The sequence below is a fragment of the Callithrix jacchus genome, chromosome 19, assembly GCF_049354715.1.
Source record: "Callithrix jacchus isolate 240 chromosome 19, calJac240_pri, whole genome shotgun sequence".
Taxonomy (NCBI): Eukaryota; Metazoa; Chordata; class Mammalia; order Primates; family Cebidae; genus Callithrix; species Callithrix jacchus.
This window is the reverse complement of record NC_133520.1, coordinates 37,038,327-37,057,823: the sequence shown is the minus strand read 5'-3', so window position 1 is coordinate 37,057,823 and position 19,497 is coordinate 37,038,327. Positions and strand designations below refer to the sequence as shown.

Below are 19,497 nucleotides of genomic sequence, written 5' to 3'. Positions count from 1 at the left end.
TCAAGTCCTTTCAGGCACACATGATTGTGTCATTACCTTTGCTTATATTCTCAATCCATGCCTAAGTTATTGTGAAAGTCTTATAATTGGCCTCCTATCTTCTAGGCAGGTACCCTGCAATCCATCCTCCATCGTGCTTGAGAGGAATAGCTCCAGCCTATTAATCAAACAATGTGACTCCTCTTTGGCCACAGAATAAAGCCAACATGCCTTCTCATGGCATCTAAGATCCTTTGTAATCATGTCCCATTTCATGGTTTTAGTTTCATCACTTGTCTCTTAGTACTATGCACTCTCAATTCAGAGGTTTCCAATACTCACTCTTTGCTAACAGCCCTTGCATTGTCATGGTTCTACATTAAAGTTTATGCTGTTCTTGGCCTGAATTCCCTTTCTGCACTCCCTTTCTTGCCCCCACAAGGTGTGAGTCATCCATCAAGGTCAATCTTCTTTGAAAGTGTGCCTAATAACTCATACTCATAAAAAACACACACATAGGCAAAATGAATCTTTATCTCCTCCAAACTCTGCCTTCTGCCAGAGTGACTCACATCTAATTTTGTTAGTTTTTCTTAGGGTCACCTCTGTGTCCAGTGTAGGCTCCTGAGGGTAAGGAATTTTGTCTGCCTCATCCTTGTGGTCCTGATCCTGTGTTCATGTGCCTAACACACTTTTGGTATACCATGAGGGTTTAGCAAGGGTCTGCTGTAAAAGTCTTGCTGTAAACATTTGAAGATGTCACTTTCATGGTGACCAGGATGCGGAACCTCCATTTTCTTTGGTATAAATTGAGGTTAATTTCCAAATCTTATGTTGCCTCCTTAATTATTGACTTTTCCTGATGTTGGCCCTCAATTGATTTTTGTTTCTTTGAGCTAATTACTCTCCAGCCTATGTGCACAGATCAGTTCTGCCACCAGTGGGTTTACTAATCAATTTGTTGCCAAAAAAAAAAAAAAAAAAATCAGCCAGGACAGCTGTCCAACTAAACTTAGCTAATTGACTGAACTGACCCATCAACTCAATCAAAGGGAACAATGCCTTTGGGTGCAGAAATCCAGCCCTAGTCCTTCTTGAAGGTAATTTGTGAATAAAATGTTATAATCCCATAGTAACATCCAATCAACCCTAAGATCCACTCACTTTTTCAACACAGCAATCTCATTCTCCAGGCTGCTGTCTCGGAAGGCAGGTGACTTCTTGATGCACTTCAGGGCAAAGAGCTTCCCAGTTAGTCTTTGCTTCACCAGGAAAACTTCTGAGAAAGCTCCTCTGAGGAGAAGATACCAAAAGATAAAACTTAATATGGGATGGACATCTTACACTTCCGATGTGAGACCTCAGAAAGGATGCAACAGAGTCTATTTAGTACTCTGGCCACAAAGGCATATCCTGAATTTAAATCTTGAAGACACATCAGGAAAGTTCAAAAATTTAAAAAGGGTAGCGCGGGGTGGGGGGAAGCTATATTATTCAAAAATGTGAATGCCATAAAAAAGCTAGGGAGAATAACACCCAAGTGCAACAGCAGACCCTAGACTGGAACCTATATTGGAGGCGGAAAATGCTATGAAACACATAATAGGGTCAACTGATAAAACTGGAATATGGATGACAGATTAGATACACTTAATGTGTCAATGTTCAATTGACTGAAGTTGAGGACTATACGATGGTCACATAAGGGACTACCCTATCCCTAGAAATACACATGAATGTCCTTGATGGGTAAAGGGTCATGGTGTCCACAACTAACTCTCAGAAGATTAGGAAAGAATCATCTTTCTACATCTATCTCTACGAGCTCACAAAGAATACTGCAGTGAGAAGGCAAATGGGAAATTGTGAATAAGAGGTGAATCTGGATGATGGGCATTTGGGAATTCTTTCTACTATTCTCATTTTATTATTTTTTTAGAGACAGGGCCTCACTGTATTGCTGATCTGGTTAGGCTTTGTGTCCCACTCAAATCTCATCTTGAATTATAATCCCCATAATCCTCATAATCCCCATGTGTCATGGGAGAGATCAGGTGGAGCTGATTGGATCATGGGGGCAGTTTCCCTCGTGATGTGCTCATGATAGTGAGTTCTCATGAGACCTGATGGTTTTATAAGGGGTTCTTCCCCATTTACTTGGCACTTCTCCTTCCTGCCACCTTGTGAAGAAGGTGCCTTATTTCCCCTTCACCTTCCAGCATGATTGTAAGTTTCCTGAGGCCTCCCTGGCTATGCTGAACTGTGAGTTAATTAAACTTCTTTCCTTTATAAATTACTGAGTCTTGAACTGTTCTTTATAGCAGTATAAAAAGGGACTAACTAATACAGCTGCCCAGACTGGTCTTGAACTCTTGGGCTCAATCAATTCTCCTGCTTTGGCCTTCCAAAGTGTTGGGATTATGGGTGTGAGCCACCACGCCTGGTGCTATTCTTATTTTTGAAATGTTTTTCTAAGTTTGAAATTATTAACAACTAAAAAGTTAAACTATTAAACTTAGAGACAAAGTGAAAGAGTAGATGAGAGAAGGGCTGATAATTACTCTTCACTGTCATGTGGGCGCTGCTGAGCTATGTTGATGGCAGGTGTATCTGACATGCTAATATGCTTTCTAATTTAAAGACCATTTTGGAAGAAAAAGATCCCACCAAAGACTGAGGGGCTGGGGGGTGCTATTTCCTGGTTCTATAGTTTGGGAATGACCCCTAGAGACAGAGACTCCACTTCAGCTGTGGAGAGATTTCTCTACTCAGCAAGCCCACTAAAAAGAAGGCACTACGAGTCAATTCATGTCACTTTCCATGTGACGCAGTGTGGCACACTGGAGTTGCAGCTGGAGGTAGCACAGGGGACAGGGTGCAGACACAGTGAGAGCAAAAAGACTTCTCTCTCAATTTTAGATGGTGATGATCACCCTGAACTGGTTATCAGCAGCCAGGGGCTGAGCATCCTCTTATTCATTCAGTAGGATCTGCAAAGACAAAGACAGAATCTAGCAGTCTCTGGGGAAGGCTCTGAAGACAGAGCAGGTGGAACCCAATGGGAATACACGGTAGGATTCCAAATTCCAGGCCTCTTGGTTTGAAGGGGGTCCTCTAGAGAACAGGCCATCAGAACAGCAGTTAAGCTAGGTGCAGATGCTGAAGCCTGATTGTTCATGTCATGTTAGAATCTCAGCTTTTTGGGTGAAAAGTCACTTAACTTCCATATACCCAATTTTCTCATCTGAAAAGTGGGAGTTTCAATAGTATCTGATTCACAAGGTTGTTTGGAAGATTAAACGACTTGACATATGTAAAGTGCTTAAAAGTGTTTCTGACATCTATTAAGACCATATGTGTTAGATACTATTATTATCATCATTAGTATTTGAATAACATTGTGAAGAACACCCAGTAGTACAAGAGGAGAGAGAATCTAAGTAAGGAAACAGCTGAGCCACCCTCAACCCTGCCATCTGGATATGCTAGAATGAAAGCCCAATAGTAGTGAAGCTTCTGCAAGGACTTTAAAAATCTACATTAGAAAATACTTGGTGTTTCCTGTGTCTGAGTTTCCTGTTTTTCCAGCTGCACTTGGAACTGAGTTAATCAAAGCCTTCTGAGCTTGCTCTTTTCAACCATTCACTTACTCCTTCCTTCAACCAAGATTTATTGAGCACCTACTGAGTCTTAGACACTGGAAATTAAAAGGTGGGTGTTTCCATTCTTAAGGAGCCTGTAGACTCTTGAGGAACAGGGACAAATAAGCAATTAGCATTTGATTTGAAAAATGCTATCAGTCATTCAATGAATGCTTGTTGAACTGATGGACCCTCTCTTTGGCACAGAGATTAGCATTGGGCTAGCTTGGAATTCAGTGTGAAACACAGATACATACACAACACGTAAGAATGACATATTAAGAGACCACAGAAAATGGACACTTAAGACAGGGCCCCTGCTATGGTTCGGGCAGGTTGTGCAGTGCAACAACTCCAGCAGGTGCCATTCACCTTGAAGCCATCGTACATGTTCATACGGTAATTATTATGTTTCCTGCCCCAGCAGACAGCAGGCTAGATGAAAGAGCACTTTTTTCATAATTTGTACAAAATGACTCTTGGAATAGCTGAGAACATAATACATGGCCCTCTGACTTAAGAACACCCTGAGCTTAATTTTAAGGGGTGAATGAGTTAACCCAGTGAGAAAAAAAAGAATCTGAAATGCTGTTTCAGGTGGGATGGGGAGGAAGCATGGGAAAAGCATTGAGTGGAACAGCAGGTAGAGTTAAGGGCAGCAGAGTCCAGCGCCACTTGTGAGGTATGAGGCAAGGGATGATGGGAGATGAATGTGGGTGGGTACCAGGTCCTATGCCTGGCTGACCATGAAAAACAATCAAGAAATATTTGTTTAATGGATGGATGGACGGATAGATGGGTTAGAATTCTGGATGAGGATTTATTGTGTGTTGTATTCATCTTTAGACCCCACTTTCCTAATTTGTAAAATAAGGGAGTTGAAACACATCCCCCCTTAAAGATTCCTTACAGCTGTGACACAGTACCGTCCACCTTGGGAGTTTTTCCCTTTTTTTCCCCTTTGGGACCACATATGATGGTCCCCAGATTTCAAAACAGACCCCTACTCTGGATCCTCTTGTGGAATAGGATCACATTTGGGCCTTCAGGGTGCCCAACTCTGAGGTATCATGTACACAGTACTGAATGCAAATGGCACCTCCTGGAGTTGTGCAGTGTTATGGCAATTTAAAATGCTGTTACTGTTCTTCTGCCTAAACTGCTTTAAGTGTGTATTGGAGAAGGTGTGGTTGGGACAGGGGAGGGGAATAGAGGGCTTAATTGTGACATCTGCCAGGGTCAGAACCAGAGAACTAGTTTTGAGCTGCCAAGGTTGCATGGGTCAGAAGGCAAGACAGGAAGGGTCTTTGGATCCAGGAGTGCTCATTGCAATATAACTTGGTTGCATTTCCTGCTCTGAATAGCTCTCCATTCTTGTAGGAAGCCTGGATGGTGGAGGAGGTAGGAGGGAACCAAGGAGAAATATCTCTTCCTGGGCAGTGAAAGGAGGAGGCCTGGAACTTGGGCCACATATCCCTGCTATGGGGCTATTTTTGCAGTTTCCCTACAGCTACCCTAGGGCTCTGGAATGGTGGATGGTGTTTGGGCAAGTTTAACAAAAGGATATTCTCCCTGGTGCATTCTTCCAGAGGAGCTAAGGACCAGAGATAAAAGGCCTTTGTCCTGGGATCCTGGTGAATCCTGATTCAGAGGAGCCTGCTCTCTAAATGTTCCACTTTCTATCACACCTCACTGCAGTAACTGTGGGGTCTGCAGCCTAGGATACTTGTCTTTGTCCTGAGCACCTGTAACCTCTGCAACAGCTGTCACATGCCTCCTGTCTTGTCCTCCTGCTCCCTCCAAATCACTGCTGGGCTAGATGCATTAGAAAACCAGGAGCACTTAAAATAGAGATTCCTGGCATCCTATCTCCCCAAATTCCAGTTTAGTAGGTCTGAGACCAGGGATTTCTTTTTCAAAAATCACCCAGGCTAAAAGGAATTGTTACTCATTTTCTTAAGTGTGGCAATGATATTATAGATATATGTGAAAATGCCTTTTTTTTTTTTTTTTTTTTTTTTGAGACAGACTTTCACTCTTGTTACCCAGGCTGGAGTGCAATGGTGCAATCTCGGCTCATCGCAACCTCCGCCTCCTGGGTTCGAGCAATTCTCCTGCCACAGCCTCCCAGGTAGCTGGGACTACAGGCATGTGCCACCATGCCCAGCTAATTTTTTTGTGTTTTTAGAAGAGATGGGGTTTCACCATGTTGACCAGTATGGTCTCGATCTCTTGACCTCGTGATCCACCCGCCTTGGCCTCCCAAAGTGCTGGGATTAGAGGCATGAGCCACTGCGCCTGGCTGAAAATGCCTTTATTTTAGGAGATACAGACAGAAGATTCAGAGGTGACATGTTATCGTGTTTGCAACTTATTTACAAACAGTTCAGTGTTCGGTGATGTGTTTGTGTGTGTGTGTGTGTGTGTGTGTTGTATAAAATACATACAGTACAGTGAAATGTTAACTGTTGAATTTAGGTGGTGGGTATACTGGTGTTCGTTTTACCATTATTTCACCTTTTCCTCGTGTTTAAATATTTTCACAGTTAGAAGTTGGTGGCCCAAACTCTCCAGATGACTCTGATGTTCTCCCAGGTTTAGAATGTCACTGAGTTCCCAGAGGGAAGGTGTGTCTGTCTTCTGAGTCCTACAGTGCAAGTCTAGCAGACAGTGAATTCTTGTCAACCTGGACTCCCTTCTCTCCTCTCCTCTGGATTTTTGGGACACTTAGCAAATCATTTCTGAGTTATTCATTAGCCTTGTCTCTTTATCCTGCCAAAACCCCTTCTCTAGCCACTCCTGTCTTGGTAAAAGCCCTTGATGGAAGGCCAGTGCTCCCATGACCACCACACTGCTGGGATCCTCCGGCACCTGCAAGGCCTGACAACCTTCCTGTACCAGGAGGGCCCAGAAATCTCCTCTCTATCTACAGCATGAGTGTGGGCAGCCATCATTGCCTGAGGTCACTGCTTCCTAGTCAGGGCAAAGTGAAGTGGCATTGACTACAGACAAAACTTACCCGGATGGACAGCCCACTAGCTGCTCCTCACTGCCCAGGCTCAATTCGCCTAGACTAATTAGCTGACCAGCTGGGGTTCTGAGGGGGTGGAGGGCAGTGGCCCGGAGCTGCTGCCAGCCTGCGTCAGAGACTGCAGCCTCCCAGGGGAGAGGCAGGACTAAGTGGAGAGTCAGCTCCAGACAAGCTGTCTCTGGTCTGCCAACCGTGTAATCATCTTCAAGGAGCAGGCACAGACACCCTGCAGACTGGCAGAGGTATGGACTACAGCACAGCTGAAGCACTTAAATATGGAGGAGGGAGGATGGTGGTGCAGGGAGCTGATTCAGGTGTGCGTGACCCAGTAGCTCCCTGGGCCTCAAAAGCCCTTCTCTTCCAGCTACGGCAGAAGATGGGTCTGACCTGTTCACTACCAGGGAAATGAAGATGCTAGGGGAGGAGGCTGGGAAAGTTCTAGGATCACTGGACCTCCAGAAGTGCTCTCCAGCTCCCCTCTCCTGTGACAGAGGCAAGAACGCACAAGCTGTCACAGATCTGGAAGGAGAATAGAGTCATAGCAGGTGGGTCAGAAGGAGGCGAACCCTGGGGGAAAGGGACTGTTATTCCCTGAGGGCTCCAATGTATGAAATCATCTTTGGTATTACCCAAAGTACCTGCCACCCACTCCACCCACCGTTCCCCAGGTCACAAAACTCTTCCTAAGTCCTTTAAAGTCATTGAAATTAAGTCACAGCAGCCTCAGTCCAGTTCATCAATTGCTGCCAGCCAAGAACAACTCTTTCAACCTCCCACTGCAGGCAGCCCGGCCCACGTCGCCTCACAGTCCCAGGACTTACGATCCCAGCACTTCCATAAAAATGAAGGTTTTCCGGATGTTGGTGGTTTGTTTCTTCCAGGAACTGCAGTCATCTTCTTCCTTTCGACCCATTGCCTCCAGAGTTGAAGCTTCTGAGGATGCTTTATTGGAGGGAGGGGGAAAAGAGGAGAAAAAAGGTCTGGTCAGCAGCTTTGTCAAACAAGATAAAAACAGGCTGCAAAAGAATCTAAAATACATCTTTCTGTAATTATCAGAAGAAAGGACTAGGACCAAACCAGGGTAGCTGGCAAAAATAAAACTATCTCTTCACTTGCTTTTAAAAATTACAATGATAACTTCATGGAATGCCTACCACATGCACACCATGCTTGCTGCATGCTCATATCAGGGCAAAAGTGAGTGCCCTTGTGGATAACCTGGGAGTATCCACCTTGAGGAGATCTGAGCTGGGCTAAGGCATGTCCTATGTTGCCCAGATGATAGTCACAATGTTTATTCAGACTATAGAGTCAGCCAGGCTTTCTCTCTAATGTCACAACTCTGCCACCTCCCCCAATTTTTCTCACTAGTACCTCTCTCCCACCTGTTATGGGTTAAATGAATGAGTATTGTGCTGTTTTCGTAACTCCTACAACATTTAGCACAATGCTGGGCAAATAGTTATTCACGAAAATCTAAATTGAATCATGTCCTAAATTTATATCAGAGTTCTGGAGTTACCACATTTATTCAACAGTCAACCAATATTTATTTGGCACCTACAGTGTGCAAGGTGCCGATGTATACTGAAAACAATACAGATGCTGGCCCTGCCCCCATGGGGCTACCAGTCTGAAGGAGATGGGCAATGGGCAAGTAAAGTGACACGTGTACAGTTACAAAGTGTGCAGAAAACCATGAAAGGCAAAAACCTGGGTTTGTCATAGAGATAAACAGGAAGGGGCTTCTTCAGATAAAGGCCAGGGAAGGCCTCTTGAGCAGGTCATATTTAAGCTGAGACCCAAAGTTTGGGAAGGAGCCAACCAAGCAAAGAGCACGTGAAAGAGCTTCTCTGCAAAATAAAAAGTACCAGAGCTCGAAGGGAGGAAAGACCATGGTGTGCTCCAGAGGCTGGTGCACAGTGAGCTCTGTGTGATGGGGGATGATGAGTGGGCAGGGAGAGGCAGGCAGGGGCAGACCATAAAGGGCTGTGTAGACTCTGGTTAAAGATACTGGATTTTCTTCTAAGTGAGATGGGAAGACAGGAAGGATTTTTAGCAGAGGAGTTACTTACACCATTGAGGTTTTTTTTTAAAGAGTTCACGCTGGCTGATCTGTGAAGGGAGTGGAGAGGGCAGGAGTCACAGCATGGAAAACAAAACAGGTAGGGGACAGAAGTTTAGGAGAGAGATGATGGTAGCTCAGGCCAGATGGGAGTGAAGAAGAGGATGAACCCGGGATATATTCTGGGAGTCCAGTTATCTACAGTATTAGGCGATGTGTCATATGGTGGGGCCGACAGAGTCAAAGAGGAGTCCCATGTCTCTAGCAGGAGCATCTGGGGTTGCTTGGGGGTGACCTGACTGAGCTCATGAATACTAGAGAGAAACACATCTTTGGGATGGGGCTAAATGGCTGGAGGGAATCTCTGTTCCTTTGGATATTCCACTCTGGCTACCCTCTCCAACAGCTGATGGCAGGGTACTGGGTGTCCAGGAGTGAAGAGTGAGACAGCATTTCTGCCAACACCCTTTCCCTCAGACTCCTTGAACCTGATGGCAAAATAGGAAAATGTGTCTAATGGCTGTCCCTCTTGGGCAATGACCTCCCTTCCCCTCTTGAGAAAAACTACCTGTAGACTCTATGGGGGCTTCTATTTATAATAGCCTTTGAACAAAAGGAAAGTTTGTTCCTCTACAATTAAGCATTAGGTGAAGAGCATAGTTTTGGAGGTCAACCTGAGTTCAAATTTTACCTCTGCTAGTTACCAGTTAAATGGCCTCAGGCAAGTTACTGACCTCTTTGAATCTATTTCCTCATCTGTAAAGTGGGGGCAAAACCCTTTATGGTAAAGCTTAAATGAAATGGCACACACAGAGACATTGCTTCACACATGATAAAAAATTGTTTCTTTTTAATTTTTTTTCTGTTCTGCTACAGTGATAAACAATTGTAACAGATAATATTCTAGAGACATTTATTGATGTATTTCATTCCTGGTAATCCACATCTGGAGGACTCGTGGTAAAATCAGTTCCACGGACTAAAGGGAAACCTCTTCTGCCATTAAAACACGACTATGAGACTTAGAGTCCTGAGAAGAAGAAGAATGTGATACAAGCGAGGCCCTTGGCAGAGGGGAAGAGGAGGTGGAAAGATGGATACTTTCAGTCCAAGTGGATCCTGGAAAGGGGATGGGAGACAGATGGTGTAGTTTTCAGAAGCACAGATCTTTGCTTTTGCAATCTTGGAGTAGAGCATCTGTTCAGGAATAGGGAGACTGGTGACATGGATGGGGTAGCTTACCAGGACCTGCTTGCTGGAGGGAGGCTGTAAGTCTAGGAGGACCTCTGCCTGCAACAGCATTGAAGAGGGCAATGAGGAATCATGGGGAGGCCTTGAGGGACGAGGTGAGTTGAGACGGTGCACATGATGGGCAGAGACTCTGAAAGCTCCCTAGGGCCAGCTCATGCCAGCTCATGAAAGTGAGCTCTGCATATATATGGTGTTATGTTGGCAGCCAGAAAGTGACCACAGCGGGAGCATTGGAGGTTTTTTTTTTTTTAAGACAGAGTCTTGCTCTATTGCCCAAGCTGGAGTGCAGTGGTGTGATCATTCCTCACTGCAGTCTCAACCCCTGGCCTGAAGTGATCCTCCGACCTCAGCCACCCTAGTAGTTGAGACTATAGGCATGCACCCCAACGCCTGCCTTATGTTAAAATTGCCTAGACTGGTCTCGAACTCCTGGGCTCAAGCAACCCTCCCATCTTGGCCTCCCAAAATGCTGGGATTACAGGTGTGAGCCACCACTCCTGGCCTAATAGGAGTATTTACACCAAGGACAGTGGCAACAGTTACAATCAGGGCTTCTCCCTGACTCCACCTCCCCCCTGCCCCAAGACCTGTCATTAAACATTTACCAGCTCATCATTGCTCATGGCCCTATAAGGGGATGTCAGGGCCAGCCTGCTGGGCTTGGTGAGGAGACAATGATGATTAGGGCTTTTCAGATAAGCAAACAGCTGGGCTAAGGGCCTTTAGTACAGTATGTCAGCATGATCCCCATGAACCAGTGGGACCAGTCATACCTCAGGGGTCACCAGTCAGCTTCTGATGAGATCCAGAGGACTGTGGAATCCAGAGTCTCTGATAAGTCTGAGGCCCCCTTCTCCCATATGACAACAAGGTCAGGTAAATACCTTTCAACATAAAAGGCCATCTTGAAGTAGAGCAGAAAGAGGAAAGGCCATCTTAAGACTATGTGTCTTCCTGAAAGGTACAAGGTCAGCTAAATGAGATTCTTGACAGCCAAAGGGAGATTGATATGCTACAGCAGACAAATTCAAATGTAAAGTTCCCCCTTTCCCTTTTTTGCTGCCTGATGGGGTGGAAATTCATGAGAAATATTTATAAGAAACAAGGAAGCTGGATATTTTGGTGTACATTTTAGTATAGTATGGGAACTTACAACCTGGCTATATAATAATTGGTGGCTGTTTATTATTTTAAAATGCATATGAGAAACTCCTTCATGATCGATCTGGTTGAATATCCATCCAGTAGCTTGTGCTTGGGTCTTCTGGCCCATTTGCTGATCTGCTCCTCTTGGCAGGGTGGGATCCTGGAGGGACCCAGCAGTTGAGGATGCAGGCACTGGCCAGAGGAGGTTTCACTGGCAGTGGTGGGCTGATACTTGACTTCGAGGGCACAGCACACAAGGTGGAGACAAATGGACCCTGACTAGTGGAGCTCTCTTTGAGTAGGATGGAATATAAGAGTAGGGGGATGTCTTTAGCCAGATGCCTTTCTTGTAGATCCTGAGCCCCAAATCAAGCAGCTTCCACTTATGAGGGTGCTTAGTATGTAGAATGCATGAACTCTCACTCTACCAGGCTGCAAAAAGAAAAATGGGGTACTCTAAATTTGCGATTGTCCATTATTGCATGTTAATCTTATGAGATTTAAAGAGTCTCATTTAGCTGACCCAGTCTTCAGGGGGCATCAAAAATACTTCTTGCTGTGTCGATACACTGCTGCTGGGAAGTCTTGAATGTAGGGGATGAGGGCAAAGGTTTGAACATTTAACAAAGCAAAATCAACTGCGTTTGTGCCTCCCCCACCCTCTCTCTCTCCCCTCTCCACAGAACAACAGGGCTGTAGTTGCCGCTTTTCCAGGTAATGAGCCAATCAAGGGCTGTCTTCCAGCTCTGGGACCAAGAGCCGGGCGTCCAACACTCCCCCTTCCGGAGCTCCCATGGAATGACAGCCTGTTCTCCAGGAGGCTGCACCACCTCATTAGCAGATCTGTACTCACTGTTCCTTCTTTCCCTTCTCTCTTAAATAGCTTTAAAAACATAGTATTCTTAGCCGAAGCTAGGCTATAAGAAAACATCTTTCCCGCCCACCCCTCCTCCCATACACTGAATTCTAACCATTTAGTTCCGTCTTCAGTGCAATGCAGAAAACTCAAAGGCCCAGATCTGAAACCCCCATACCTTTGGATTTTCCTTCCCACCCCTCTGAAGCCTTGCAACAATGGCCTCAGGACCGCCATGCCCTGCTTGGTGGAGGTCTGAACAGCGGGCTTTGAAAGGGGTGCCCACGTTCCTTCCATGGCTGCACCCTGCTTCTTTCTGCTAAAGTCCTCCCCCTCCTCTCTTGACTTCTGTAATCTAGGCCCTTTCAGAGGAAAAGAAAACAAATTCTAAGGAGCTTGAAGCTTCAATATTGCTCTCATTTGTTTCCAAAGTACTCCCCGCCTCTCACTCTATTTCTGGCAACAATTTCCATTGGGTTTCAAAGCTCAGGAGCAGCCGCCACAGATTTCTCTGAGATTTAGGGCTGATTTCACATCGATAGCTCAGGAGACGTGGAGGATGTTGGCTTCATGGCTGGTTCAGGCACCTCGCACCTCAACAGAGCAAGATTCTCAAGAAAATTCTGCAAAAACGGCTCCTGGCAAAGAAAATAACCTTATTCATGGGACTATCTTTGAGTTGTGGTGGTAATACTCCTTCATTCAACATGCATTTATTGAGTACTTCCTGTATACCCTTTGGAGTATAAATAGACATTTCTATGATAGGAGCCTGGCCTTAAAAGTGCTTACAATCAAGTTATGAAGACCAAATATAGATATATAAATAAGGAGCTAAGAATGCAGGCCAGTCTGCTTAAAGGACAGGGACCATGTGTTACTCATCTTTGAAATCCTGGAACCTACTACTGTGCCTGGAACTCACTAAAGGTCCAGCCCATGGTTGCTAAAGGAGTGAATGAGAAAGAAAACCTTGGGGTTGGGTTGATTGGGGAGGGCACTGTGGAGGAGTTAGACTTGAGATGAGTATGGAAGGTGGGTGGATGTATTCTTTATATTGCGTTAGAGAGGAACCCATAGCAAGACGACCCGAGCCCTGGAAGAGACAGCAGCAGGGCCTCCCTGTCTATAGTCCTCGCTGTGAGGCTCTGTCCATGGCACAGCAGTCCTTCTGTGGAATGGCCTCAGAAGGCCAAATATGCTTGGCCTCTTTGTTTTCATCATCATTTCAGGGACAGTAGTGCCTGGGAGGGATCTGTGTCCAGTTCTTGGTCAGAAGAACTTGGGACACCAGACAAGGCTCTTCCTGACCATTTCTACCTAGAGTCCATCTACCCACACCTAGAGTTACTCTCTCAGGTGAGCCAGTGCTTTCTTCTGTAATCCGTATGATAATCACAAAGCACCCTGTTTATTTGTTTGAGGTTGATCTCTTCTATAGAAAGTAACTCCACACAAAGACTTTGGCTATCTTGTAGGGAGCTTGGGCTTCGTACCATACCTGCCTCCTGGTTAGTGCTTCACTGTATTTTTGGATGGTCTTCCTGGCCTCTTGAGGGAAAATTCTGCAGCTGTGAAGGAGACTACAGAGGGGAAAGTTCTTCCTAAAGGGCTGGCAGTACAGCCTTGGGGTGACACTGCCTCTGTGTGCAGCCCTTTCCATGTTCCTAGTGGCAGGCCGTGTGGTGCCTGCATATGAGATGGTGGTGAGAGATGCTTGGGCCGCGAGCCCAGGAGGCAGGTGCTCCTTCCGTGGAGCTTCTCTGTCTTTCCTTCTTCTCTAGCTTCATTTGGTAAAGGCAGGATCACTCTCCCCAGAGAGAACTCTCAGGCAGATGAGGTTTGTCTGCAGTGGCCTCCTCACTGCGGTCATATACCCAAAAACTGCCAGGTCGCCTCATGATCCCACCCTGCCCGGATTCCCTCTCTGGATTCTGATTTCTGCCCCACTCTCCATGTGGCCTCCCTACCCAAAGTTTCCTATTTGAGTTGCAGCCATTTCAGGACCTGCCCGAGGTGCTTATTAAATAAATCAGCTGAGCTAAGAGCTTAAAAGTGTTACCTTCCTAATTAGTGATCCAGAGTCTTAGAAGCATCACGTTATAATCCAAAGGCCTTCCATCCAATCCACTCCAATCCACCCCACTCCATTCCAGTGTATGTACAGTGCAGGAACAATAATAGTGTTCATATTGGGCATGGACAAACCAGAGGAGATACCAACAGGGAAGGAGAGCATCTTTGAGTAGCACCTCTTCAACCCCACCCAATTCTACCGATGGGAAGAGTCACCCTCCTTTTGCCAGTGCTGTCACTAAGGGCTTCTGAACAAAGAGGCATGAATCACTCTGGGGCATAGTGAGGAGGCTCAGAGCCTTCTAGATCATGCCTGGATCTTTTACTGACCTTAGAGGAATCAGTCTACCCTAAGACTGCTTTATAGTCTCTGCTTCCAGGGCTTTCCACTCTTTGGGAGCATGACTCAGAAAGGCCTATGGGCCTTGGGAGGGAGGTTATCGGTTGGATCATCTTTAATAAGAATGTGCTCTCTGCCTGCAGGCTGGGGCACACAAAATCATGGAAATATGTACAGCGTTTGGTTACAAAGGGGTAAAAGGCAAAAGGTGGGAAGTTTTCTTGCCTGGGTCCCACAATTTTCTAGACTCTGGCCCATATTGGACTGTACATCATCCACTGGGTTGAAAGAACACTAGAAAGAACCCAGGCTCGTTCCAGTCTTGTTTGACATTCGGGAGCTGTGCAGCCCCAAGCAGATCACTACACATCCCTGAGTGCCCATCTTCCTCTTTGGTGAACAGAGGAGATTGGACTAGATTAAAGTTCCCTGAAGTTTCCTTTTCAGTATATTAGTGCTGGCTGACGCTTGAGCAGGGTGGACTTGCTACCTCCTCTGGCCCCCTTCTTGGAGATTCATAATCCACATTAGCTTAATAAAGGCTCGGAGGACCATTAAAGATACCTGCTTACAGCTGTTTCACCTGGCAGTTCCCAAACTTAGCAGACAGTAAAATTCTTTCCTGTTATAACACTAATATTAGTGTCCAGGGGATCTAGGTTTCTCAGAGCATACTTTGGAAAATGTAGAGTACACCATCTCTAATGCTTTGTGATTCTTCATATTTTGGAGGGACAGATGAAATTTCTAGCAGCCCTTTGCCATCGGTCACAGTCCCAACCTCCTCGGGTGTCACAGGTGAATGGCTGGGCTTGTGTCAGAACTGCAACCCATGTGGCTCATCAGCTTGCCAAAGCCCAGGCTCTGGACCCTAAAGGCTTCAGGAGACTTCTGGCTGGAAAGAAACTCCAAAAACCATCCACTCCATTTCCCAGCCCTTCTGCCATTGCTGTTCTGCATTTCAAAGACCAACTCTGTGTGCCACTTTCTGTTCACAAAATGACCCAGGAAGGTTTTTCAATTGTTGCCTGCAGTTTATTTAAGGTGCAAACCCATATTTAAGTTTAACAAAATCACTCTTGTAGCAGTGACAAGCCATAAGAAGCACACAATAGGCACACATAATGGCTTATTGTGTGCTTCTTACAGAGGATGTGAAGATCATTCTCTAGGGCCATTGTAGAGAGCACAGGGGCCATTGTAGAGAGCAGGGTATACTGCTTATTCTTAGTGTGCTCCTAAGCACATTGGGCCTCGGTTTCCTCATCTGCCGAATGGGAATAATAATGATCCCTGCTCTATTTCTCAGCATTCCTTAGGAGGTCTGATGCTTCAATGGGCACAAAAGCAGTCTGCAGCCGCTAAAGTGCCATGCAGTGGCTCCACATTATAGGCACATGAATTAAACACTGAGAGCCGGGGAAAGAGAAAGGGAAACAAAGATTTAAACAGGGGTGAGCACAGGACAAGACACAGGAATCTGCTGTTCCTTCATCTGGTCCCAGCTCCCACGTGCCTTTCACAGTGTGAGCATCTCATCTCACTGTGATTCTAAAGTGTTTAAAGATAAATGATTTTTCATACATCATAGCTCTAAATGCAAGCCAACTATTTCTGGTACTCAACCAAGAAAACCGGGAACTGTTGCACTGTGAGAGGAAATAATACCTTTTTTTCCCCTGGGCAGTATGCAGGTCGCCACTGGGGCACTTTTCTAAGGAGTTTTCAAGGTTATTGCTGACTGTGTGTCACACACTGCCTTCAAACCTAATCCCATGCAAGAGGCTCCTCCTTCCTACAGCTTGGATGCTCATTACTATTAAGCCTCTCAGCCAGGTACTCTCCTGTGGCTCTCAGAAGGGGAGAGGAGGGATCTTTCCCCTACCAGGGATGGAGTGCGAAAGGAAGGACAGACAGGCTGAACTCAGGACGAAGGGCTGTGTCAGGATGCTCTGAATTATCAGCCTTTCCTCCAAGGACATGGGTTTGGCAATCACGGACAGTCCATGCAGTCCCCTGCCTGCTCCAGCTTGCTTTCTTGCTGGCAGCTGCTCCCACTCAGCCCCAACCCCCTCACCATTGACCATAGCGGCGCGTCTGCAGTTGTAGCGCCAGGCACGCAGCCTGTTTGCAGACTTAGCCGCTCCCCCTCATTCATGCAGCAGCTCATTCACTCGCTGGCGCTGGCAGGCTGCGGCTGGGCACCGACACTCGCGCGCACTCGTGTGGCAATTTATTTCTGGCCCTGTGTGCGTGTGTATGGGGGAGAGGGAGTGAGGAGGGTGCTCTCCTCTTAGGAGGGGATGCTTTTCACTTCCAGGTAGAATCCCTCCCAGGCTTTGTGGTATCTGCTGCCCGGGACCAGGAACCTGGGTGGGGCACTGCACTAGGCACTTTGCATACATTATCTTGTTCAATGCCACAGCCACCTTTCAAGGTAACCGCATTTTACAGCTGAGGTACTGATAAGCAGAAATGTTCAGAAATATCCCCCAAATCAAACAGACAGTGAATGATAGAACTGGACTGGATTCCAGCTCTAGTCTCCTCATCACTCTACCACATAACCTGTTGCCTCTTTCCTGGTGGCGGTTGCTGGGATGTCACTCTCTCCACCTTCATCCTCATGATGCTGTAATGCAATCGTAACATCTGATTGATTCCCCTGGGAACACATGGCTTGGACAATCTGGAAAAGGCTGAATCCCCAAAGCACTCAGATTTCTCAGCATTGAGGCTGGAGGCAGCATGTCTATTGCCCCAAGCCTCTCATGGCTCCAGCTCAAACCATCTCTCACTCTAACCTCAAGATTCTTTCCCAAAGAGTACTTTCTGAAGAGTACTCTAAGCGCGCGCACACACACACCAGAGCAATCTGCAGCATCACGGAACCCATCGATAGATCTGGGTTCAAATGCCACCACCATCACCAGCTTTGCAACCCCAGGCAAACCACTTAACCTCTAAGCCTTATTGGTCTCATCTGTACTAAGAAGGAAGTCATACATGCCACACCATCTGACGGGATCATCCTAAAGCTGATTAAGTAAAAGCACATTACAAACTGTAAAGTGTGTCCCCATATCAGGTATTACTAAGCACTCTATGTTATGGCCTGTTTCAGAGGTGGGTCTCATCTTTGGCTCTGGTTAAGCTTGGATCAGCAGGAATGACAGGGGCCTTGTTCTGTGTCCAGCCTATGATCTGGAAAAGATCATCTTCTTACCTAAGGCAGAATCTGCTTGACTCTCTTGACCCTTCTCAGAGATTTTCCTCATGATCAATTTATCTGACTCCAGAGCAAGAGGCTGGCCAGCCAAGCACTGCAGCCAGACGCACGCAAGCCCTGGCAGCCACCCCCGGGAGCCTCAGGGTTAATGTTTTGTGCGTCAAAGTTACGTGGAGAGAAGGGGCCACGGCGTGGATGGGGGTGGTGGTGCTGGTGAATCCAGATCTCCTTTTAAGATCTTCACCTGAGAGCTAAACTAAGGAAGTTTAAAAACAGAAGGGAGGTAGATGCACCCCTGGGGAAGGTGAAGGAGCTGTCTTGTGACTGACAGTGATAGCTCGGCTGTGTTCTGCATCTTACCGTGGCCGGGACAGGGAGCCTGAAACCCGTCCACAGACCCCTCCAGCAGGAACTGAGGCTGATTCTTCTTCCTTAGGTTTGCAGAGCCACAGGCTGTTTACAAATCTTTTGCCACCTGGTTCTGCTAATTATCTCAATAACCCAAAGAGGTGGGCAGAGAGGGCATTATCTTATTTGATGGATGGGGTCAGAGAGGTTAGCAGATGAAGGTTGAGCAGGAGGGAGGGGTGCAAGAGAGCTGGAGGTCCTGACACCACCCTCAGTTGGACGAGGTCCCTCCAGGCACAGAGCCTGGAGGCTTGTCCCTAGAATGCAGGCACTGAAGGAGGGGCACATAAAGATATTTTTCTCCCTTTTCCCTGCCCAGAAGTGCAGAAGGCTTCCATTCAAGCCAGCCCAGGAGTGACGGACAGATGGCTCCATCCGGACCCCATTCAGACTTATTTTCCAAGACAGCTACAACTTACCTTATGATGCCAAAAGAGTCAGGGAAGACTGGAATTGGGGCTGAAATAAATGCCCAAGTTGCTTACAAAGTGGCTCTTCAAATCCACTCGCTAGGTGCTGCACGCTTCCCACTAAGCAAGGAGACCCCCTAAAGCCAAGAAAAAAAGCAGGTTCATCTTACCCAGGGACTTAGGAAGAATCCTGCTTGGGCTCCCACTCCAGCTCCTACAGGTCTGTGAGGATTAGCTGCTCCAGGGCTTTAACAATAAACCCAATTAAAGGGGAGGAATGCAGGAGTTTTCTTTCCCAGGACCGTAACTATGCAGCCTTAAAGGGGAGTAAAAGTAGCTAGGGTGGCTTGCATCTCTCTTTCCTTTCCAGGGCTCTGCTCTCCCTCCCTCCCAGTGAGCAACAATGAGTCTCATCCAGAAAAATGCTTGTGGATTTTTGCCTGGTGTCTGTGTCTGGACACATTCGTGTGTGTGTGTGCATGCGTGCGTGCAATTGTGTTTTCATTGATGTGTGTGATGGAAACACGGAAAGGAACAATAAAAAACAAAAACATTAGATTATAGATTCCCATTATCCTGAATGGGTGATGACAGAAAAAAATCAGAGAAGCTTTCTAGGATTGTATACCTCAGTTTCTCTTTTAATCACTCAGATGCTGGTGTCTGTTGTATAAAAATACCTCTCGGAAAAACAGAACATCTACACTGGCTGACATGTAGGGACTGAAGACATCTCAGCCTCCACCTTGCTTGTTATCTCTTACAGAGAAACAGGGAGAAAAGGCCTTGGATGTTCCACAGGGGACCTCCCTCGGTTGGATCGCCCCACCCAATATCTTTGATATGTCTTCTTCAGAAGTTCAACATTCTGATCTCCAAAACTGTCTCAGTCCTAACCCACGAGACCCCAGGAAATCACCCCCTCCTCTGGAAAATCTCTGTTCCCTCTGCCTCCTGTACTCATCTCTCCCTCCTGCCCCTTGTCCAAGGCTTCACAGTCTCCATCTTAGCTCCTCAGGGGTTGTCCCTTCAGTGCAGAATTCTTTAACCTCTTGTCATCTGCTC

The 19,497-nt window shown here is 46.4% G+C and overlaps 1 protein-coding gene across 4 annotated transcripts in view; it reads right to left on the bottom strand.

The window, feature by feature from the left end:
* Positions 1 to 18,658, bottom strand: part of CAMK1G (calcium/calmodulin dependent protein kinase IG) — a 31,632-nt gene extending 12,974 nt beyond the window's left edge. Inside the window, exons 1-4 of one of the 4 annotated variants that reach the window (XM_035280990.3) lie at positions 18,603 to 18,658; positions 10,741 to 10,851; positions 7,473 to 7,593; positions 1,144 to 1,272 (exon numbers count right to left, since the gene is read on the bottom strand). In XM_035280990.3, the coding sequence (XP_035136881.1) occupies positions 1,144 to 1,272; positions 7,473 to 7,564 (221 nt within the window). In that variant the 5' untranslated portion in view covers positions 7,565 to 7,593; positions 10,741 to 10,851; positions 18,603 to 18,658. Of the gene's footprint in view, positions 1 to 1,143; positions 1,273 to 7,472; positions 7,594 to 10,740; positions 10,852 to 17,611; positions 17,756 to 18,441 lie in introns of those variants that run through there. The other 3 variants (XM_008985612.5, XM_002760756.4, XM_008985611.5) reach the window with 3 other exon arrangements.
* Positions 18,659 to 19,497: the final 839 nt, after the last annotated feature.